Below are 23851 nucleotides of genomic sequence, written 5' to 3'. Positions count from 1 at the left end.
CAGACAGCTTGCTTCCCTCCGTGGAAGCACTGCATCTGTTGCACGCTGCTTGCAGGTAGTGGTGTGTGCTGATGTTTCCTCCTGGAATGGTCGAGTCACCGTTCCAAATGTTCAGTCCAGTGGGATGCTGTACTTCACCTGCAGCTGAGGAAGGAGTGTGCTGGTGGGGGCATGCCCATCTCATCAGCTCTCTTACATTCTTGTAGTGACTGTCAGCTTCTACAGTGGAGTGAGCTGAGACTTGAATCTTTTTTTTTTCCTTTTTTTTTTGCATTTAATTGTGCATTCAGTTCTTTTCATAGTGCCTAGTTATTAAAATGCAGTCTTGAAAGAAACAGTGGTGGACAGCTGTTTTCTTCTTGATACAGGGATTCCTTTTAGATAGTCAGGAAGTATTCTGCTTTGCTGCAATGCTGAGAGCAAAACCTTTTTGGTACCAGATCTGTTTTTGCTAAAGCTTAAGTGCTTTCTGAGATGGGAATGCTTGGCCACAAATCAACGTGTTTATTTGCAGTTCACATGCGTGTTTCATTAGCGGTCCATATAAGGTCTGAATGAAAACATGCTTTGTTTTCCTTTTATATTCTGGGTTAAAATTGTTTTTCAGGAGAGCTGAGAAAGATTCAGAGGAGGAACGCAAACAAATTGGGACAAGTAGCTCGCTGTCCTCTCTTGTAAGTGCTCAGATGAGGTAATTGACATTGAGGTAATTGGCATCTGGAGCCTGTTGGAAACGCTCGAGTGCGTCATGCCTGAAATCCCTTGTCAGAAATTTGTGTGCTATTGGGTGAATTCTATTGGGAGATGCTCCTGTCACGGTCCTGAAAGTTGCCTTTTCACTATTGCACTGTATTCACTACTGCTGCCTGCATTTTGGCATTGCATTGAGCTGCAGCTTCACTCACCCTGAAATCAGGGTATGACAGTGCAGGGGGTTGTGTTACTTCTGGCCCAGATGAAGGCTTGTGTATTGAAAAAGGCAAATGACACAGCAGATACATAACCCGTGATGTGGAGAGCAGGATTAAAATATGAATTAGTACCTTGAGCCTGGAAATGCAGTATTAGAATGTGCCAGCTTTCTGTTGCCCAAAGGCTCGTTAAGCATGTATTAATAAATATTTACATGAAACTGACAAGGTGTCGTTTTGGGGGGTGTTGGAGTGAGGTTCTTTTGATGTTGAATACTCTTTTCCTTGCACAATGTAAATGGTTACTAACTGAGCAGTGCTGAGTGCAGTGTCAGGAAATGGGGGATAAATGTAAATGTTGCTTTTAACAACAATGACAAAAAAAAGGAGTATTTGAACTGAAAAGAGCTAACCTTGATATTCCTTGCAGGAAAATCCTTCCTTATTATGTAGTCTTGTCCTGTTCTGTGGGTTTTGATGGGTTAAGGAAAAAAACAAAACAGGGACGTAGATGGAGACCCTGGCATCAGAGGGGAGCACATGGGGCCTGAAGCACGAGGAAGAGTTGGAGAGAAAAAAGGATGAGAATATGGAAAAATACGATGCATTCAAATGTATCAGGGAAGGAAGGTGTGCAGTGTGAGGAAAATAGCAAGTACTGTGTCCAGGGTGACACCTCCTGGGGCCCTCTGCTTGTTTGTCTGTATAACTGAGAGCATCAGTTCTGCAGCTTGCGTGTATTCCCTCTGTTTTGATTTTGGAGAGGCAACTCGTTTTCATGTTGTGAAGGTGAAAGCTCCCACCTAAATCTTAATAGTGAACTGCTACACATCTTTGCAAAACCAATGAAGAAATGTCTCTTTGGTAGCCAGAACTCTGCACGTGGGTGCATGACATACTTCTGTCACTGCTTTAAAAAGTATTCAGCAGTCTGCACAGTGCTACTCAGAGGTTTTGTGGAGTATAACTTTAATTGTAGACAAACACCATGCAGCCAAGGTGGTAGTTAATGCTTGTTATATAGTGTTCTTGCAGACTTGTTAGAAAATGTCTTGAGCTCAGCATAGCCAGCTTGAAATAGCCAGAGGAATGCTTCACTTTGCTGTTTCAATTCACAAAGCAGTGTGACTGACACTTTCTTTATTCACAAATAATTGATTTTTAGGTACACTAACGTGCTGGTGATTAATAATAGAGGAGGGGTAAGAGTTATCCTGGTCAGAGACATGGGTGGCTTGTTTCTTTAGTCTGTATGGCTGTCTTCCAGCAGTCCCTTCCCTCACTAGTGCTTTTCTCCTCTTGAAATGCATGGTGTGGGCATTGTGTCTCTGGGGAGTCTGCAACTGGGCAGCTCTTGGGTGGCTGCCGAGCTGCTGAGTGCATGGCAGGGCTGGGAGTTGCTTGGTGCTGCATCTTTGGTGTCCTGAGCAAACATTTCATTGCCACATATCGGTGTTTCCTTTTTCACCAAGGTTTTTGTTTAGATTCACGCTGTTTGAATTTGACATAAAGGTGAAAAAGCTTTGCTAAAGCTTTTATGTCAGAAGGAAGATGCCTTCTGTGGTGAAGACCTCCTGGCACAGTTCCCTGCAAACCCTCCCTCCTCCTCCTCCTGCTGTAGCTGGGACTGCGAGCCAACGTGCCTTGTGATCTCAGACATACGATTCCCACCGCCTAGTGCTGCTGATCAGCCTTAGCTTTTTGGTTCCAGCTCTTAAAAATGTTATGTCTTTTAGCTTAACATTCTCTGTTTGACATTGCAGTCCTTCTTGCAGTTAGTTTTCCAGTCTTGTTATTTTTGCTGGGTTATTGCAACGCTTGAAAAATGTGATTGAAAACAGTAGGGTGCACAGAGCAGTTGTATCTCTGTGTAATGTTGTTAGTAATGCTGTTAAGGACTTTGTTTTTCTTTCTTAAAATAGCTTCAGTTTAAAGCTCAAGACGAACACAGCAGCGTTCATTAAAGTGAGTTATATATTAACTTCTGGATTCTACAGGAGTTAAAATACTGATTTTGTTCCGTGTCTGATATTTTTCTGTACAGGTTTGCTCTAGAATTGAGGACAGAGACGAATATATTGTATCCATGTTGGGAAAAAGGTAGTGGTGTAGAAAAAGGGTTAACGCTGGTATCGCAGAAAAATGAGCATGTTAAAACCAAGTGGACTTAAGGCTCCATCAAAGACCATCAAGCATGGAAGTACCTTACTGAAAACACCTGCATCTGTTGCAACTGGTAAAGAATATTTACTGTCTTAACTTTTTCCCTTATTCATCTTCCAATAAAAAATACAGTGAAACCTATGAGCCTATGACATTCCTTGTATTTATGCTAAAACACTTTTGCTTGTGTTTCTGGTCTTAACAAAAATGACTAGAAAACATGTAAAACTATCTTAATAGTTGAATGCAGTCTTGGTTCAAAACAAACTTCTTAAATGCTGTGCTGTTGAAAGCATAGGGGTAAAAAGTAGAATAAAAAAGACACAAGTAAAGAAAAACCATTTTGATCCTGGCACTCCTCAAACCAAAGAGTTCAGCACGTTACAGGCACGGGGGAAGTGTCTGCTGTAAATATTAAGTGCATGAGCAGTGTTATCTGAGATGTTCTGCCAGTGCAGTGAGCTTTACTACCTTTGCTGCTGTTGTTGAACGTTTCCCCTCAAATAACTGTGTTTAAAACTGTGCACAGTACTGTTCTGATAACATAATTGCTCAATGGCATTTGATAGTTCTTTGAATTGGTTAAACTTATAGAATACTTTTGATACCCTAAAACAAGCTTGCAAATTGCAGAAAGTCTTGAGATGCAACTTTTGTAAATGATTAGTGTATTTGATTCTTGTTGCTTTCTCATTGTTCTTGACTCCAGCTCCAGCAGAAAAAGCACCTTCCAGTGAAAAGTCCTCAAGCACAACCACTGCAGATGCACATGATGACTTTGTGGATGATTTCAGAGTTGGGGAGCGTGTTTGGGTCAATGGAAGTAAACCTGGCTTTATTCAGTTCCTTGGTGAAACGCAGTTTGCTCCAGGACAATGGGCAGGGATTGTTCTAGATGAACCAATTGGTAAAAACGACGGCTCGGTGGCCGGAGTTCGCTATTTCCAGTGTGAACCCTTGAGGGGAATATTTACAAGGCCATCAAAATTGACAAGGAAAGTGCTGACAGAAGATGAAGCCAACGGTACTCAGACAGCTCACGCATCTCGAGCTACGTCTCCAACCTCCACATCAGCTGCTGGCGCAGTGTCTGTGTCCCCTGCTGCACTTCCCCCTTCAGGAATTCCACAGAAGACATCACCACTTGCTGCTAAAGAACATTCAACTCCTTCTCAGTATAGCAATCTTTCAAAAACTGCAAGTGGATCTATATCAAATCTGTCTGAAGCTGGATCACTGAAGAAAGGAGAAAGGGAGCTCAAAATTGGAGATCGGGTTCTGGTAAGATTTTCCTGCTGTTTCTGTGTCTGCTTCTTGATTAAGGAGTTGTACTCAGAGCTTCTCTGTTTCCTTGGTTCAGGTAATGTAAATTTATGCTCTAGATTTCCTTTTGAGTGTCTTATTGTAAAAAGAAAACCTCTAGGGAAGTCCTTCCCATGCAGTTTTGCATATTGTAGGGAGGTCTTTCCAGTACCAGGACAAAATGGTTAATCTAGCAGTGCTTTTTCTGTCATGTTTTGCCAGTGTTTTGTTAAAGACCAGACGGTCTTATTAGCTTGGATGCAGTTTGTCCTTTCCATAACTACAAGAATTACAAACGTGCTAAATAAAAGCTGAGCTCGTGAGAGATCCCTGTGCAGCTCCCCTGCCCTATTCAGGGCTATGTCTTTAGACAGCTAACAGCTCAATAATTGATAGTTCTCTTGAGTAGTGATGGGCAGCAACAGGAGTAGTCACATAATGCCACTGATCACCCAGGATTTACTTGTTCTGTTGGTGATATGTTACTCGGCTGCCATTCCTAAATTCAGAACCATAAATGCTTCTGCTGATGTGTCATTTTCATTCTTTGCGAAGAGAGCTGAGTTTTGTTGCTTTAAGCATTTTGTTGTTGTTGTTGTTTGAGTAATCGTGTTGTGTTTGGATCAATGTTACGTGGGCTGGCATGTGTTTTCTTGTAATGGCAGGACACACTATTCATACCACAGTTTGATATTAGTAAAGTCCCAAACTCTGTTTTTTTAAATAGAAAAGATTAAACTTAGTATTTCCTCCTCCCTTCTTCCTGTTTGCCTTAAGTCTTTCTGTTGAATCATCAAATAGTAGTTAGAGGTTTGTGGCAATTCCTGGCACATCTATAATTGACATGCCTGTGTTAGGCAGTGTGCACAGGAATGTGAGTGTTAAACGGACAGGATTCTTGTCTTTTCAACCCTTCCTGTATTTTTGTATCTCTTTAGATTAACCGGACTGCTCCCCAGCATGTCACTTGTCTTACATTTATACTGACAGCAGTAACTTTTGGGTAACACAAGAAGATGAGAGGCTTGGTGGTGGTTGTTCTCAGCACAGGACTTCCCCTCCAAGTGTCCCAGCCCTGAGACACGCTGCCGCCTCACTGTGCTGTTGCTAATCTCTGACAAGTAAATGCTGCCCACATTCATCTTTCTTGCAGCTCAGGCTGACTGCTGTTGAATACTTAGTGAAAGTTCTTAGCTGTGCTGTGCTGATTACAGATATGGGGAAAACAACTGCTGAGAATTGCATCTTGAAAACAGTGAGCCTCCAGCAGAGTAGGATTGCAGTTCAGCAGAACAATGAATTCATGACAGACAAGAGCTCATTTGGGAGTCTTATTAAAATGCTTAACTGGAAAAGTATGTCCTCAAGGGCAAATTCATGTATGGGTAAGACAGCTCATTAGCTAAGATTATATTCTAGAATGGACTTCAGATGTGGCTCAACTTCGTTCATCTTTGTGTGTGATCTTAGGGTGTGGAGTGTTTTGCTGGAGTATTTCAGTCTCTTGGGGTTTTTTTTCCTTCAACTTTGATTTTAAAATGTTTTTAATCGGACTTATCTTGAATTGATCTGGTTGGTTTTTGATACTTTCAGCAGCCAGAGCTAAGCCATACAGTGTTTTTTCTTCTGCCCAGTCTGTGTTATCAAGGAGCAAGGGGACGTTCTAACAGATGTTGAAATGCCAAAGAAACATGTTCACCATTATTATTCTAATTTTCAGTGTGCACTGAAAATCAGAATTACCTATGTGGTCCCAGATGTGCAGTGTCCCCCAAGACTTCTATAGGAGAGTGATATAGATTCAGTAATAAACAAGGTTTTCAGTGTTACATTTCTATTCCTGATTTATTTAGGAACAGAGAAAGGAGTCCTGAAAGATCTTTCCTTAATTCTGTTACCTTCAGCAGGAATAGTGGTGATACAAACCACATGGGACACCCGTTGGGATGCTCAGTGGGATACAAACCACATGGCACACCCGTTGGGATGCTCAATGGGATTCCTGCTCAGAGAAAAGAAATTCCACAGTGAAAAACACCCTGAGTTGTGAGGTGATCACCTGCATAGTCTCAGATGCCTGGGAGTGTTCCCTGTTAGGTTGTGCTGAGTAATGCCACAGATGTGGAAATGAAAAGATGCAGAAGGCTTTGCGTTGCTGTCCAGGCTTTCTTTTCCTAAGGTATGTGACATTTGAAAAAAGTTTAATTAATATCCAAATGAGCAGTGCTTAAAGGTGTATGGTAAGTCAGCTGGGCATGCAGCTGCACAGGAATACTTGCAGTAGATCTGCTGTGAGTCAGCTACAACTCTCCCTTTTTTTGTCCCCCTCAATTTGAAGAGGGCATGTTCCAGGCCATTCAATCAAGATAGTTCTTCTAGACATCAGTTTTTGTAAGGAAAACATGAAAATGTTGAAATTCACTTGGTTAAGTTTTCCTGGTTCTCCTCCCTGAGATTCCAGGAGTGAAAGCAAAGCAAAACCAAATGGAAGTGCAGCGAATGCACACGCTGAAGTAGTACACCTCTGAGTGGATGGATGTTCCAAAGCAGAAAGAGCCTTATTTCAGATTTCTGTAATTTACTCCTCCTCAAAGATGGTGAGGTTCAAAGAGCACACAAGCCCCTGCTGTCTTGGGAATCTCTGCTAAGTCTGTTCCTCACGTCCCAGTATCTCTGAGCCAAGTTCGGCAAGCTCATTCTTAATTGCTTGGCTGACTCAAAGCTGAGCAGTAATTTTCCTTTCTCTGATAAGTATTATGAAATACTTCACGATAACATGGAGGAATTTTGGAAATACAGGGAGAATTGTGCTTTCTGACATGTAACTTGTTATTATTCAACTCATTGATGTATAACTTTCCCTGAAAAAATAGCTGAGCCAAAGGAAAGGTCATTAATGCAAAGAGTAATCAAATAGCTCCGTCTTAACCATAATTGCCATTCTTTACATCCGAAGTACATTCTAGAATCTGGCTATGATTTAATGGTCAGAGAGAACACTGACTCTGGGCAGCCTGATCCCATATTTAGGGTGTTGCTGTAAAGTAGGAAATGCTGATGGGGAGTCTGCACTGCTCCAGCCTTTACTGGTTAATGACAAAAGACTTTATGCAAATTTTAACATAGCTAATTTGCCTCCTGAAAGTCAGGCTGCAGTTTCAGCATTGTAGAGCTAATATAAATAATAATTCTTATGCAGAAAGTCATCGCTCTTATCTTCCTTTTCTTCCCTTGTGCAGAGGGAGCATTGTTGTCACCAGGTAGTAAAGCAGGTGGGGAAGGAATAGGTCTGGCTGAAGACATAGGTCTGGCTGAAGACTAATTCAGAAGACTAATTACTGCCAGGCTAAGCTGGTTTCTGTTTCCTGTTTGAGTTGCAGCCAGAGAAGCTCTGTCCAGGCACTGCGAGCACTTGCTATTTACGAGCCCAGTGCAGAGTTGGTTTGAACAAACAAACAGATGAAACCAAAACCCAATTTGTGGAAACAAAATATGGAAACCTGCTCTGAATGACAATCGTTGCGCCTACTGAAGGCTAAAGAAGCTCTGAGAGCATCTTAGGCTTTTTCCTGGAGGGACCAGATGCTGCATTTATAAATAAATAAATAAAAATCTTATCAACCTAAGGGGCCTTAGCCTTCTCAAGGGATTAAAGTGCTTTCATTCATTTAACCAGTTACAGCTTCATCGTGCTCTGCCAATCTGATGCTCCTGAGCTGAGCTGTAAAGCTGCAGTTTGGGCCTCCATCCATATGTTCACAGAAGGTTGCAAACCAGATTTAGAGGCGTATGCTGATGTGGCCTTTTTGCTAACTTACTGTTGGTGCATGAATAATGCCCAATTTATTTTTATTTGTGTCTGTTTCACACCGTTCAGTTTAAATTACTTGTGTTATTTTTTTACCAAGTGCTGCAGTAGGTGGAGACTGAAGCAGATTATTGTCAGATTTGTCTCAACCCATGAAACTTATCTTCAAGTAAAGATGACGTAAGTCTGTCAAGTGATTAAGTTCCAGCACTCATAAAAGCACTCTCCCAGGAGTAAAGGGAATGTCTCATGGAGAGTGAGGTTTCTTCCTTTAGAAAGACTTCCTGCACTGTCAGTATGGTATTTTTAAGTTCTCAGTTTTCTAGTTTTTGTAATGTTCTGAGTGCCACAATGCAAATGGGATTAGGAAAGGAGGAAAGGTTTGGAAGTGAAGTTCGTGCAGTTGCTGTGTGCTCTGCTGTCCCCTCCTGAGCCTCATTTGTTGTAATTGCAAAGGTACCACAATGCATTGTAATTGCAAATGTGTGGCAGTGCCTGACTGCTCAGTCACACTTTCCCTTTATCCTTGAGCTGACTCTAAGCTATTCTGATGGCTTTGTTATGGTAAGAGTAGAAGTGATCCTCATATTTGTGTATGTACATTTATACAGGGTATTTTAGAGACTATAAAGTGTAATGTAGATTTGTGAAGTGCTTGCCACTGAGTAAAATATATTTATTGAGAACGTGGCTGAGGGATAGAAGATACTCAAAGAATTCGTCTGTGATTCATTGTCCTGGTGATTTTTACAGTCTGCACCTTTCTTTTAATGTTACTTTTAAGCATTTCTCAGGACCTGCTTATGGGTAAACAAGATGTTCAATCTGTCATCGTTGCAGCAAAATGCAAGCTGTGTTTCATTATAAGGCACGTTGTTTTGGCAGTTCCTTTTTTAACATTGCCCTGGGCGTGAGTTGCTGTGATGAAATGTCTGTAACAGGTGACTTCCCACCCTCTTCTGAGTGGTTTGTTCCTGCAGTCTGTGTGTGTGTGGACCTTGCCTCCTGTCCCCGCCTTCAGCGTCCCGAGATGCAGTGATAATCAGGAGCACGTTGTCCTCAGTCATTTCAGCACAGGATGGGTGAGAGGACAGTTCATTTACTGACTGACTTAGTCCCAGCCTTTGCTTTTTTTTGTGGTGGCAAATTCACATGTGGCTTTTGGAGCATGTGGTTGCTGATGGGTTTTTATATTGCTTCCTTTGTGAATAAATTGACTGTGGGAATTGAGCCTCAATTGCAGATCATACTCAATTACTGAATTAGTTTCTTCTGGCAGTGAAGGGTTGTGTGATAACGCCATGTCTCTGTGTCTTATTGCACATCAGCTCTGTCTGCCTTGGCATTGATTTTGAACTTGTTGGCAGAGTGTGACCAAATTTGACAGAATGCAAGAGGTTTCAAAGGTAACTTAACTTCCACGAAAACAGATAACTAAGTAGAAGGCAGATAATCTATACTGTAGGTTTTGGAGCTGGTCTGTGCCTTCAGAGTCTTTTTGCATGTCAGAGAACCCACATGAGCAAGATCTTGAGGGTTTAAGAACTCTATGAAGGCAAGACTGGAGGTGACTTGCTTAGGATGTGTGCTCCTGCATGGTGAGTGCCAGTTGCAGAAGAACTCTGTAATCTCACAAATAAAACTGTAATGTGACCCAGCAGCTAAAAGCCACAGTCAAATTTGGTTTGTTTCCAATTTAAATGTTTATAATAATGGAGTGATTAACTATGAAAATAGACTGTCAGAGCTGAACCTTTCTTATGGTTATCAGCTCTGATCAAAAAACGTCAGCACATACAGCTTAGTTCAGTAATTACAGAGATAAGTGAGTAAAAAGTAAAGACCTGGACCAGGAGAGCCAGAGGAGATGACCTGATGGTTCCCCTGGCCTTGAGTGGAGGAAAGAATCAATTCAGTACAGTTTCTTCTGCCAGCTGGAAGTGGTTCCTCAAGTTCTGAGAAACAGGGGAAAGGAGTTTCTGATCAGTAGATCCTCATTTTTCAGATGTGCTGTTTGTTTGTGGGGTGTTTTTCAGGCATTGCACATTACACAGGTGCTATGGTTGGAGTGGTTCTGGAAATGCCCTGGCTGGGTCATGGCTGAGATGCTGCTTTGGAGAGGCACCACGTGTCAGTCCCTGGGTGCTACTGTTTTATGGACCAAGTTTCAGACAGAAGATAGCCTTTCTTCAGAGAGATGTGTATTTTTTAAATGATCAGTTTTAATAGCAGTCTCACTTCTTAGACAGTCTCTTTTTTTTCTGGACTACACTGGTTTGTTTGTTTCCCTGTTTGTCTTTGGAAATGCAGCTCTTGAGATGCTCTCACAGAGTCTGGCTTGCTCGTCCCAACGTGCTTTCATTAGAAAGTTTTTGAAGTTATTAACTGCCTCAGGTTTACAAACCCGTTCTGTCACCTCCCTTTGCATTGCAGCAAATTAATGTGAGCCTAGTTACAAAGTGATGAATGGAACTTAATCACTTTTCCCATGTGTTTGGCATAGTAATAGTGAATTCCAAGCAAATTTCTTCACCTCACAATGACCAGTAGCCTAACCTGGGTACTCTGAGCTGTTATTGCTTGATGTTTCACAGCTTGACTATCTTGGGTGTGAGAACTGATCAAAACAAATACATTTTTTAAAAGGAGTATTATTTAGTGATCCACCTCGGCCTGAATGGAGGTGATGGAAAACTGCCTTCAAGGTGCCTCATTTTTCCATATAACTTATAGAAACTGTTGTGGGGTTTTTTTTAGTCCTTCATGCAATGCTAAGAAGTAGATCCCCTGGCAAATGTAATAAAACATATATTTCACAGCTTCTCTTTTTGAATCATGCAATAACAGTTCTCTTCTTCTGTACTGGTATATACAGAGCACTGTGTATAAGTCTGTGTACGTACAGCAAATTTTATGCATAGAAAGCCTTTACCATCATGCATTTTACTGTAGCACCTCACACTGTTCTGCCAAGGGTGTAAGTGATGTTCCTCTTAGATGCTTTCCAAGCAGTTGTGGCATTGCATGCGGAGTGCTTAATTGCAGCTGGAGGTAAATGTGTTGTTTGAGGCCGAGATCTGTGAGTGTGAGGATCCTCAGCAGACCCAAGCTGCAGTGAGCAGTGGTGCTGACTGTGCCTTTAAAAGCAAAGCTTTTCTTAGCACTGAGCAGAACTGCAGATCTGGAGTGTCAGCAGTGCTATTGGCTCATTGCTGCCACAGCATCTGTGGCTGCTGCTGTTGGTAAGGATAAGCACTTCATTCCTTGCAGAAGCCAGAAATGTAGTAGCTGGTTATTCAAGGAAGATTGACTGGGTTTGGGAAAAAAACAAATTCTTTGGCACTCTGCCTTGCATCTTGTTTTAAAATAAGCCTGGTACCATGGTTACAAGCCTAGTCACATTGCTGTTTCTCCTGGGAGCTCACGTTGTGTGTCCCCATATGTTCCTGGGTTGTGAATTCCTCTGTTTTCTCCCTCCCACCGGGCAGTGGGCTGTGGTCCCAGGCACACAGTGCAATGATGGGATGGGATGGGATGGGATGGGACCAGAGCTTTGTTTTGAGACCATTTCTCAGTGTTTCAGATGCTTTGGCCCTGAAAGAAACGCTACGCATTTTTTTTATGGAGAGTGGCAAATGAGCAGGACCTAAGGTATGGAACAAAAAGGAGCACAGTGAGGACTAACAGTGTTTTACTGGTGCCAGCTCTGCGTAGTGAGGGGTTTGCTCACAGTCTGAGCCTTCCCTGTCTCTGGGAGGCTGCACATAGCATGCTTCGAAGGGCTTTGTCTTGCACACCCCACACATCTTACTGTGGGAAGGTGGTGGGTTTGAATTTGTTTTCGTAGCTGACCTCCCACAGGACTCTGGTAGGATTCCTTGGCCAGCTAAACAGTTCCTGAGGAATCCTTCTGTGCTGCTGCAGACCTGCCTGTTCTTCCAGGGGACACTTCTTATCTGGGCCATTGTTTTGGTTTTCCTGCCTCCTTTCTTTAATGGGTTCTTTGCTGCCTCCGCTGATTTAACTCACTTTATTCAGGCAGAGAGTAGTACAGGTTTGACAAGGGAATGCAACTCGCAGAGCACACCAGTCTTCCTTCTTCTTCCTTTCCATCCAAAGATGTCTTACAGATGTAATTTGAAAACGCAAAACCACCAGAAGTTTCTAGAGAAAGAATATGTACAAGGACACTTGGAGACTGTTGGGTCTGGTACCACAGGCAGTGATCACTGATGTATCACTGAAAGCACAGACACGTGCAAATTTTTACCTCTTGCTGCTCAGCTAAATTTTGTTTTGACGTTTTAATTCTCTTTCTGGTGTATTTTGTACTCATCTTTGTGTTGTTTAACCTCTAGAAAAAGTTATGTGTAAGGGTGGGTAAATCTTAGTGGATTTCAGGGGTAGTTCTTCCAGGGAAGTACTGTTATGATGCTGTATCTTCTCTCTTGTGCTGCGCCACAGAGACACAGAGGTCTGCATTCCCTGGGACCGTTCTGTTGTTGTGATCCTCTCTAAGGCAGTACTCCTTTTTTTTTTTCCCTTAGAGGGGAAGTTTGTCTGTTCTCTGCCAAGAACACCAAATGCCAAACGTTCTGCTAGTTACTGTATGAATCTGAATCACAATAACTGTAAACTGTGTGTTTTTTTTTCCCCCAGAAAGAATAATTTATTCCAGTAAGATGTATAGGTGATCTGCGGATTAAACCTTGTGTCAGGACTTTGTAATGAGAAAGGGAATGGGAAGTGCTGCATTACACAGAGATGAAAGAAATCTGTCTGCTTTTCCCCTTCTAATAATATCAAAAGGGTTAGTTGTTCTTCCTTGGCTTTCTGAGGTTTTAAGTGTGTGGATTAGGATTTTCTACTCATCAGCTGAAGCCTTGAATTGCCAGCAGAGCTGTCAGCTCGGGGAAGCTGATGAACTAGAAGCTAGAGCACGAATGTGTCATGTGCTGGGCACTGACTTGGTACTTTGAGGACACTTAGTGCTTTCAGGCAAGATAATGTACTCCATTTCCAGTTTCCTCGCAGTTAACCTCTTGTGCGGACACTTGCTGAACGTGTTAATATGACTTATCTAATCACTGTGGCATCTTAATTTATGGTACAAGAAGCATGCAGTTCTCTGGTTATACTGGGAAGCTCCCCCCAAGAAGTACAGTGTCAAAATCCTAACATACTTTTTAATAGATTTAAAAGGAAAAACGCAGTCTTTGTGTTAGCAGGTTACATCCAAGCTTTCTGTCAAGGCTGCAAAACGCATTCCACATCACACAGTGTGTGCTGGAAAACAGAAGTGGAAAAAACAATGGCCCTGAAAATATCCACGTTGAATGCAGACTCCTGAAGAGAGAGTTTTCATCAACATTTGCCTGTTTTGGTAACTAGATGCAGGCTGAACAGATTTGCTTACAAATGGGGCACAGCATATTGCCATTCTGACCTGCAGGTGTCATGCAGGTCTGGCTCAGTGCCTTTCTTGGCAAATGGCAGTCACACCTAATTTAATTCCTCCCTTCTTCACCTAATTTAATTCCTCCTTTCCTTGGGAGCTGTAGAAAGCTGTATCTTTCAGACACTGTAGGTGGAACACGATCACAATGGCTATAAAGATGTGTTTTTTTAGGTTTGAAAACAGATGATTTCTGATCTTCCATTTAAAGTGTTTTTTTCTTTTTTTTCTTCTAAAAACGAGCAAAACCCCACCCCTTCCTGAGAGCTCACACAGTTGTTGAAATCTGCACCTACAATTTTGTAGTGCTGTCCATTGCACTCTGTTTAAGTTCTCCTTCATGCAGGGGAGTTATGCTGTGTAGGTTCTGAACTATTCTTTTTCCCTTCCCAGGCAATGTGGTTGTGAACGTTTCTTCAGTGTTTCAACACAGAATTCATAGCCAAAGAGTATGCAGCTTGAAATAGACGTGGTCACATCATTAATGTGTTTTGTGAATGTGGTTGCAGTGATTGTTTTTTCCACTGGACTGTGTGTTTTATTTGGAGTGCATTCAACACAGTTGTGTGTCTTACTGTTTCAGGTGGGTGGAACAAAAGCTGGAGTTGTGCGTTTCTTAGGAGAAACTGACTTTGCTAAAGGAGAATGGTGTGGAGTAGAGCTGGATGAACCCCTGGGAAAGAATGATGGAGCTGTTGCTGGAACAAGGTTAGTTTATCATCAGGTAGCAGCCACCTCAGAGGTCTGGTGTATCTGTGTTTCGCTGTGTTGTTTTTGTAATGTTTTACACAAAGCTTTCCATCAAGAGTAGTTGGGCTGTGAGCCTGACTGCACTGGTAGGAGGGGGATCCTTACACACGGATGGGAATTTTATGACAACTGCTTCTCTCTGATAGTCTGCATCAACACCCCACATTCGTGGGATTAGTTCTCCTAACACCCACGTGAATTTTATTCATAGATTGATAATGGAAATCACCGTTTCCTTCTTTTTGAGCTTCTGCTTGGTTCTTCATTGCAGAACGAATTCTCAGTTAAGAAAATACATTTAAGTGTCCAAAAGCTGAATTTAAGGGAAATTGTTCTGTATTACATGAACTGAAAGCTCTTGCAGTCTCATTGTAAAGACTGGAAACCACACAGATGCTTTTAAAAAACATGAATTCTCATCACAAGTGACCTTTATCTCTCACTTGGTGCAAGGAGCTGCCCTTTGTAAAGAGTTTATATGATGGTGTCACCTTAACATGGATGATCACAACTTCAAGTTTTAGGTGGGTTTTGTGTATAAATAACCAAAGATACATGTTCTGTATAATCAAATATGCATATATCCAATCAATTATGTAACTTCTTGCTTTAATTATAAATTGTTTTTATTCTTAACTCTGCGCTCACCTTCTTTGCCAGCAGCTCAGAGAGCTGTCTCCGTTACATTATTGATCTGGAATTCTTTGTGAAGCCAGGTGGTGTACGTGGAAACACAGAAGTTAAACTCTGACCTGTTTGCTTTGCTTTTTAAAGATACTTTCAGTGTCAGCCGAAGTACGGTTTGTTCGCCCCGGTCCACAAAGTGACCAAGATTGGATTCCCGTCGACTACGCCGGCAAAAGCGAAGACAGCTGTGCGAAAAGTGGCTGCAACTCCTGCAGCCCTGAAACGCAGCCCAAGTGCATCTTCCCTGAGCTCTCTCAGTTCTGTGGCATCTTCAGTAAGCAGCAAGCCCAGCCGTGCAGGACTAGTAAGCTTCTTTTTCTGTTGCATGCTTTACATTCCCAAGCAGGAATCCACGTGGCACTTGGCCTGTGGTCTTGCATAAATTGAGGATAGAGCAGATCTTGGGGAGAGTACAGTATGCATTTAATTGTGCTCTCTTTTTCATTCAAAGCATGCATGAAGGAAGAAAACCTTAGCTAGCCCTGAAGTGTAGCTGCGTGTTTGAATATTTAAGCTTACACAGTTAATTCAGGCTAACTGAGTTACTACTAAGAAAGGGGCTTGCAGGCCAACAAGGCATCAGTGTTCTGTGTCTGAAGTCTGCATTTAGCAGCTCGTTTTTCCTAGCACTACCTCTGTCATATGGGGTTTGTGTTCAAGGATCTGATAACGCACTGAAGCTCCCATAGCTTAAACTTGCTTCATTAAGCAGAAATCTTCAGATTGTCAGAATGTAAAAGGCCTCCTTTACTGTTGAAGAGATGAGTCAGCTGAGAAATACAGAAGTAGGAATTATCAAGTCTTTGCTGGCAAGAAGCCTCTTTCTTTTTGATTTGTTTTTTAATCCTTGGAATTTTTCTAGAGGAGGTGTTGCAAAGTTCAGTGGCTCGGGTGAATTCTAACACACTAATTCCACCTAATACACTCAGTATGGATTCTTTTAAAGTTACTCAGTTACATAAATGTCCTAATCTTGGGTTACAGCAGTAAAATGGAGATGTTCTGGGAAAGCTGAATTTAAGCCTCTCTTTCAAGGCAATTAAAAGCGTAGAAATAATTGTTTTTTTCTTTCTACAGTTGCCATAGATTTTTCCTTTTTTCCCCCCCCCTAAATCAGTGTGCATTAGTAAATCTGACTGGAAGGAGATCACTGACTCCCAGTGACAGGGAACTGGTTAGCTGACTTAACTGCTCCACTGACCAGCAGGTGCAGGACAGAGGTGATGTACATAGCCCTTCAAAACTGAAGCAGATTATGAGTGAACAGAGGTCAACAGTTGGTCAGGGCAGTGGGGTTAATACCTCATCACAGCAAGCACAGGGATTTTTAGTTGGCACAAATGGAGAGACTTTATAATCCAGTCTGGAAATTGTTCTTCTAGCTACTGAGTGCCCCCTGGTTTGAACCTGTTGCACTCAGTGGTGGCTCAGGCTGCAAGAATAGCTGCTCATGGCACTTCCAGCGATGCCTTAACGTGGACCTTCACATTTTATTCAGTATTCTGTGATATTGTCAGCGACAAGAGGATAGTTACACTCCGTAAATGTCTTCATTTCACTCTGTGTTGTGCCTTTGGCCTCTTGCATGTTTTAGACCATAAAATGTAGACCTTCCATAATCCATTATTTAGTGAAATTCCAGCTTTCTTTCAACTCTTCTATCAGGTGACATGATGATTTGGTTACTATCCAAGTGAAAGGATTGTCAGAATAATTTTGACACTATATTTCTTGGAAATCTAAGCAGCTGAAGAAACAGGATTTCCCACAAGTCCCAACAAGTTTCTCTTGCTCTGATTTTTAGGAAAATCGTAACTTATCTGCAATGTGCTGTAATCCTACATAATCTTCTCAATTATTCAGGGTTGTTGCTGTTTTCTTCTTCCTGAAAAACAACTGTCCAAGTCGGTGATCTGACAACTTAAGAGGGCTGGTTTGTTTCAGTTTGCCTTTATTTCCAAGTCTGAGGGAAGCCAATCTTTCTCTTGAAATCTTTAGAATTCCATTTGGACTCAGGAGTTAAGTCACATACGATTAGTTGTGCTGGAAGTTCTGATTTATTCAGTGTCATAGGTTTGAAGACATTTAATACATTTTATATATCTGTAATGGATCATCCAAGGCTGTGAGTGAACGAGGTGGAATGATTCTGCAGCTATCATGGTAACAGAAGGGGAAGCATGATTACGTTGATGACAGGAGAATATATCCTTGTAATGCTTTCTGTGTGTGGATCTTGTCCAACGCCAGTGCTCCACGCTGTGTCTGACAACTATTCTTCAGTTTTTTAGTCTCTGAAAGGGTCATGGAAAAAATCATTTTCCTATTTTGGAGCAATACTACTAGACCGAGCTAAAGATTAGGATGGAAGAAGAGTAAATCGTTATGTATTGTTTCTTTTGTTTTAAATAAGGCTTTAATAGGAGCATAATTCTTTTTTAATACTTAGGAAGCAAATTTCTGAGCTGCTAATCTTGGGGTCCATTTTTTATAAGCTGAATCAGATTTCTTAATTCAGCTTTTGCTGTTTCAAAGCTCTTACTTCTAGTACATAATTTCAGTTTTCTTGCTTTCCCTTCTGGCTCAAAAACTCTTGAGGAAGTAGAAGTCGTGGCCGTGCTGGATTTTCACTGGCACTGGCTTAATTCAGTAGAGCAGAGATCATGCAAGGTCAAGGAAAATATTTAGGTTCATCTAAGCTATCAATTTCTGCAGATTGATTTATTTGTGTCCGTGCTCTTAAAATTTAATCATTCAGTTTTGTTTTCTTCCTCCAGAAGAAAATTAATTACAAGGATATAAACATATTTTTTAGTCAGGTACCAATGTACTTCAGGAGCTGTTAGCTGTGAAGCTAGCTTTTCAAGTCAAGGTGAATGCCTTTGACCCTGAATGTCTTTGTTAGTGTAGTAGAGGCACAAAATGCTAGCTGGAGATCCAAAAGCTTTTATTGGAGCATTTGGAAATGTTATACTGTTGCTGGTGACCCAAGATAATGACTTGGTAACTAGAGGGACAGTGTTACTTACTTGCTATCTAGATGCCTTTCTTAATACAGAAATGTTCTTAGAAAGCTAATGGACTCGTCTTTGTGTGAGTCTACCAAATCTGCCTCAGTCTGAGGCCAGCCTATGGTTTTCACTTCAAACCTTCTGTCTCCTATGCACTGCCTGCTGATTGCTACCAAACAAACTGAATGCATAGGTATGGCTATTGTTAAATTCTCAAAGTAATTTAATGTAAAGCAAAAAATTTTTTTTCTTTAATAAAATACATGAAGGAAAACTTACCATAGGTTACAGAAAACTTTTGTTTCTCTAACCCAGTGTTTGTAGAGTCTTGGAGATGTCCCCGGTTTTCACTTGATGAAGAATGGTTTTTAATTTGCTTGCTTTGTGAAGTTGACAGAAACATCCTCCCGATATGCAAGGAAGATTTCTGGTACCACAGCCCTGCAAGAGGCACTAAAGGAGAAGCAGCAACATATTGAACAGCTCCTGGCAGAAAGGGACCTGGAGAGGGCAGAAGTTGCAAAAGCAACGAGTCATGTGGGGGAAATAGAGCAGGAATTAGCACTTGTTCGAGATGGACACGATCGGGTAAGAGCAGTGCTGCTGTTAAAACAGACTGATACAATTGACTTAACTCCCCAGGCTGCATTCTCTACTCGAATAGGTCTGGGAGTAAGAGGCAGTGTTCTAAACCTGTCCGATCTTTCCTGTGGGAGCTTCGGCTTGATAAGACCAAATCTGTATCATTATAATTTTGGTTAAACCTTTCTCCACACCTCAGTGAGGTATATTTGCTTCCATTATGTGCCTGTTCTGAGTTTCACGTTCCTGCCTATACATTCATCACTTTACCACTTTGTGATTGCTGAGGTATAAATACATAACTAGGAAAAAAAGATCAGGCTCTGTGTCTCAGATTTTGTTCTTATTCCTGGCAATTAGCATGTGCTGGAGATGGAAGCAAAAATGGACCAGCTGCGAGCTATGGTGGAAGCTGCTGACAGGGAGAAAGTGGAGCTTCTCAATCAGCTGGAGGAAGAGAAAAGGTAACCCAGAACTGTCTCCATTAGTGTAACTGTTAGAAAAACGAACTGTGCATTAGAAGTAAATGCTTTGGTGACTTGCAACCATGAAGCAAATCTTAAATAATACAGATGCGAGCAGTTATTGTGTAAAATGATATTTCTGTTCATTGAAGTTAATATTAAAAATAAATTCTTAAATTTGAGGAGGGAAGAAACCCAAAGAAAATGATATGGTGATGACTTACAGCTCGAAAAGGAGATTTTTTTTGTGACTGAATATCCACTCAGACTTGGTAGCTGGCATTCCTTGTGTCACAGTCCAAGTGGATGTGTTGAGAAGCTGTAACTGTTGATTAAAGGTCGATTTCAGGAAACTTGTTCCTTCTGTTATGGCCTTCTGTTACAGTGGATTTTATTCCTACTTATATGAAGGTAATGGATCATGCCTCAACTTTTTGGAACACTCTTCTACTTCAGAGTGAAAATTCTCATAATCCCATTTCCTGACAGTGCTGGATTAGGAATTTAAAGTTTAGTGCTCTTGTGAATAATTCATAACTTTTCATGTGCTTCTACACTGAGTCTGTCACTTACAGGAAAACCATCAAAGCCATTGATTTTAGTGCCTTTCCTAATTGATGTTCTTAGTGATTTGAGGAAAAGAATTGAGACTATCAAATAGATGTACAGAGCTACCTGAGGCAGTAATCTGGTACATTGTTCTGATGCATTCTGAACGCTTTTGAAAAGCAAAATTAGAAACCAAACCCACTGTGAACCCACTGCTGTGTAATCTGGTGTTCTCTGCTGCAGTGTCAGCCTCTCTGAAAGGCCTCCCTAAAACTGGGAAACACAGATGTGAGCAAACACTGTTAAACCCTGGGCAGTTCCCTTACAGTTTGCATGCTTCCTTTTTATTGGACCTGCTTGCCCTGAATTTTCCAAGTAGTAGAGTTGGATGTAGAATTATTTTTGTGATCCCTACAAAATAATGCAGAGTGAGTTTTTTTGTTGTTTTATTTTGTGAAGGTTTTTTTCTTCTTAATATTTAATTTTAAATGATAATATGAAAAAGCATTGCAGCACCTCTGGTAGCTTGGCTGAGAACCTCTTCTCTCTGGATGCCAGGTCAGGGGTCCATTTTCCTGCAGCTCTCCATGGCCTTGAGCTCACCTTCAGTGTGTTGCTAGGCAGCCTAACAGTGCTGCTGTGTATGCCTGAGACCCACTAGCTGAAGTGACATGTTACAGCCAGGAAAACATTTCAGGGCTTCAGCAGTGTAATATTTCTCCTTCCTCCTGTCATTTTAGGTGTGTTTACTTTGAAAGCTCTCTGTAATGTGCATTAGAATCAGTCTCAGCAATAGCTTGAAGTCAAATAACCTTTAATCCTCTGTTTCCCATAGCACAGGGGTAATACCCACTTCCAATTAATACATTGAGTTCTAATTGTACTTTTATTTTAAACATCTGTCCCTTGTATCACAGTTTGATGCAATGATTTCTACATGTCAGCCAAGCTCCAGGCACCAACCGTGTAGATATTCAAAGGAGAGAAGGCATCTTCATTGATTTCTTTGCCACGTCTTACTGTGTCTAAAGGAGGAAGTTTGGCCCCTGGTTCTTTGGGGTATGACAGACTGAGGAAGAAGTGACTTCAAAAAAACGTTTACTTTAGTTCAAAAACTAGCTTAGCACTTCTGCATTTGATTTTGTGATTCTCACTGTAAAACTCCTGTGTGGGCAAGGCAGGCTGGCTGTGTAGCTGCATCTTGCAGTTGTCCTGACAGCCAGCACGTGCTTGTCTGTGGCAGTGTTTCGATGCAGTTGTCCAGCACTCTTCTGGAAGGCTCTCAGCAATCTGGGATCTTTCCTAACTTTCTGTTTTCTTATCTGATAGAGCACCCAGGGTGTGTGCAGAAGGGTGAAGGAATGAAAGAAATACTCCTGATGTGGAGGCTTTTTTTCTAACTCTTCAGAAAGTGCAATAAAACACTTTTTTTCACAGAGCTGTAGGAATACTGCTTCTTTAAAGCTGTGCTTTAAACACAAGGGCTTTCCTCCTCTCAGGGATTCTTTGTAAAATAATTCTGCTGTCATAATGTTTCAGGCACTTTGCTGTGTTTTCCATGGAAAAGTGAGCTGGAATGCATTTTCCTTCAAAGTTATCTGAATTTTAATCAACTGTCCCCACAGGAAGGTTGAAGATCTTCAGTTCCGAGTGGAGGAGGAATCCATTACCAAAGGAGACCTAGAGGTAACATATCTCCAGCTTTGTAAACAGGATATGTAGTAAGACACAGAAATGCAATCAGTTCCTCTTAATTATACTGTTCTCCAGAAGATAAAGTCAGGAATGATTAATTGGTGTAGTACTGGTCCAAGTATATGCAAAGCACATGGAATTGCTTCCCATTTCTGCAGTCCTTGATTAGGCTGACAGTCCTGAAACGACACAGTTGTGCCCATAGTTTAGTTATGTACTTCAGCAAGGGCTTTACTATGGAATGGCTGTGTTTGTTTAGAATAATTCCGTTCACAGAAAACTATGTTTTTATATTTTTATTATTAAATATTATACCTTATTAATGTTTCTTCAATTGCTTAAAAGTAAGCACCAAAAAAAATATAATCTTAAAATGATGAAACAGATAATTACGTATTTATATGTTTAAAAATGAACATTGAAGATAAGGCAGCCCATTTCACTTGGCTTAATTTTTTTAATAATTCGTGCACTTTCCTTAGGGAAGATTTATTCAAAGAATATTCTCTCTGGAGATAAATTGTATACAAAATCTGAACAGCCATTTAGGTGTGCCTAAATAACAGTTTGTAATTACGCAGTCAGATTAGGAAACATTTGATGAAGCATTACTCTCAACTACTTGAACACTGCCAATTTTTACCCCAGATGTCACATTACAGAGCCAGATATTTTAGTTGTTCCACTCTGCTGTTGTTTAAATCTGAAAAATACTAGACTCTTGCACAGCACAGATAACCAGATTAGCTGACTTGTGTCCCTGTGAACTGTTTATGATTGAAGTGCCAGCCTTATGGAAATGATTCATTTCATATAACATTTCTTTTATTTTAGTCTTCCATTCATTTTGAGATGCCTATCTAGACTCTTCATAGAATGCTCCTTCTATTTAGTCCATGAAACTTTGTTTTTTATTTTTTGTTAGTCATGGCAAACCACTGTAATGACCGGTTTGTCAGGCAGCATAACTTCAAAAGTTTGAGCTGAATTCAAGATAATGAAATGTATCCTGTTGTTTATGTTAGAATGATAGTGCTAAGTCTGCAGGTGAAATACTTTCTGTTGATTTGTGTTTTAATTTTGCTGATAGCGAAAGAGGCAGATTTCGGAAGATCCAGAAAATGTAAGAAGGCACTTAAATGTGCAGAGACATCCCATGTTAACAGATTGTGTGCAGAAAAATGCTTTCACTTATTCACTAACTGCATAATCTGTTATTGAAACATTGACTCTAGTATTTGTGTGCATGTTGCTTTCAGAGCAATTACAACATTTATCAAAAAGAATGTGTGTAATGACTAAACGTTGTAATCCCCATTAACTGGAGAGAGGGCAAACCAAGTCACAGTTCTGTAGGGTCAGAAGCTTTGCAACTGATTGGAGAGTATAGGAGCTTGTAGAAAATGGCTGTCTGGGATCTTGAAATGTCTTTCATTTAAACGTAGGATTTTAGCTGCTTCACAAAATCCTGCTTGTTTTCCTACGAGCTCCTACTGCTGTTCAATAGGAAGCAATGATCCAGTTCTTTTTTCTGAGGAGGAAAAGAAATTAAACGCTCCCCACCTCCCCTTATTTGTTTCCTTTTTCTTTGCTTATTTGGCATAAAATGCTAAGGGGAGAGATGATAAAAAAGATCTTTAAAATTAGTGTGCAAAGCTGTCTATTTTAATGTATCTTCATGTACCTTCCCTTTGAATTATGCAAGAAAAATGCATGCAACTAGATAACAGGAATTACTTTACGAGACACTGAAGCAGCCCTCTTCCTTCCGTAGCTCAGAACAGTGCAATTTAAATGCCTCCCCTGATTGGATTTAGGAAGAGCTGTCACAGGCTGCCACCTTTGCTGCATCCCCAGCCAAGATAGGAAGTTCCCAAGACTAAAACTGGTTTCCTGCTGTGCATTCTTAGGTGTTCCTTTTGCGAAGCTACTTCAGCGATCTGGGTCTCCTCTATTCTTCCAATCAGGCTCACGGTGTGTTAGAAGTAAATCTGCATGTGCCCTTCCTTTTTCTCATTTTGTGCACTCCTTGTTTAATCCTATCTTTGCTCCTGATTTCCCTACTCTGATTTTTTCCATAAAAATGGACATCTTGACTCTCTGAAGGAGGGAGATGACTTTGTTTCCAGGCTAATGCTTCATAATCTCAGTCATGTTCTGTGATTGTTATCCCAGCACGAAGGGACTGAAGGTCTTCTTGCCCCTATCCTGGAATTGATTATCAGCATTTATGGCTTCAGCACAATTTCACAGTTTGCCTTGTTGATGGAGAACTTAACCGAGTTTTATTTCGATGTGAAAGTAGCTAGAATACACAAATGCTGGAAATAGCTGATGACATTTGGTTTGAGTAGAATTCTTTAGGGTTGAAGCCAGAGTAAGGCTTGTCCCATTTCCCTCTCTCTCTTAATCTAACTGCAAAACTTTGGAGAAGGGGAAGGATGCTTCATTTATTGTTTTTTTTTCTGTTATTC

The 23851-nt window shown here is 41.0% G+C and overlaps 1 protein-coding gene across 4 annotated transcripts in view; it reads left to right on the top strand.

Moving 5' to 3' along the window:
- The first annotated feature begins 2960 nt into the window (after positions 1-2960).
- CLIP1 (CAP-Gly domain containing linker protein 1) overlaps positions 2961-23851 on the top strand; it is a 51216-nt gene continuing 30325 nt past the window's right edge. For 2 of the 4 annotated variants that reach the window (XM_065739215.1, XM_065739213.1), the window contains exons 1-8: positions 2961-3147; positions 3784-4355; positions 14223-14347; positions 15164-15380; positions 18478-18675; positions 19030-19133; positions 21308-21368; positions 22468-22500. In XM_065739215.1, coding sequence (XP_065595287.1) covers positions 3054-3147; positions 3784-4355; positions 14223-14347; positions 15164-15380; positions 18478-18675; positions 19030-19133; positions 21308-21368; positions 22468-22500 — 1404 coding nt within the window. In that variant the 5' untranslated portion in view covers positions 2961-3053. The remainder of the gene's footprint in view (positions 3148-3783; positions 4356-14222; positions 14348-15163; positions 15381-18477; positions 18676-19029; positions 19134-21307; positions 21369-22467; positions 22501-23851) is intronic. The other 2 variants (XM_065739216.1, XM_065739214.1) reach the window with 1 other exon arrangement.

The sequence above is a fragment of the Cyrtonyx montezumae genome, unplaced genomic scaffold, assembly GCF_038088225.1.
Source record: "Cyrtonyx montezumae isolate F1298 unplaced genomic scaffold, pur_monq_1.0 scaffold_23, whole genome shotgun sequence".
NCBI lineage: Eukaryota > Metazoa > Chordata > Aves > Galliformes > Odontophoridae > Cyrtonyx > Cyrtonyx montezumae.
The sequence above is the reverse complement of the archived record's forward strand: the minus strand, read 5'-3'. Positions and strand labels throughout refer to the sequence as shown.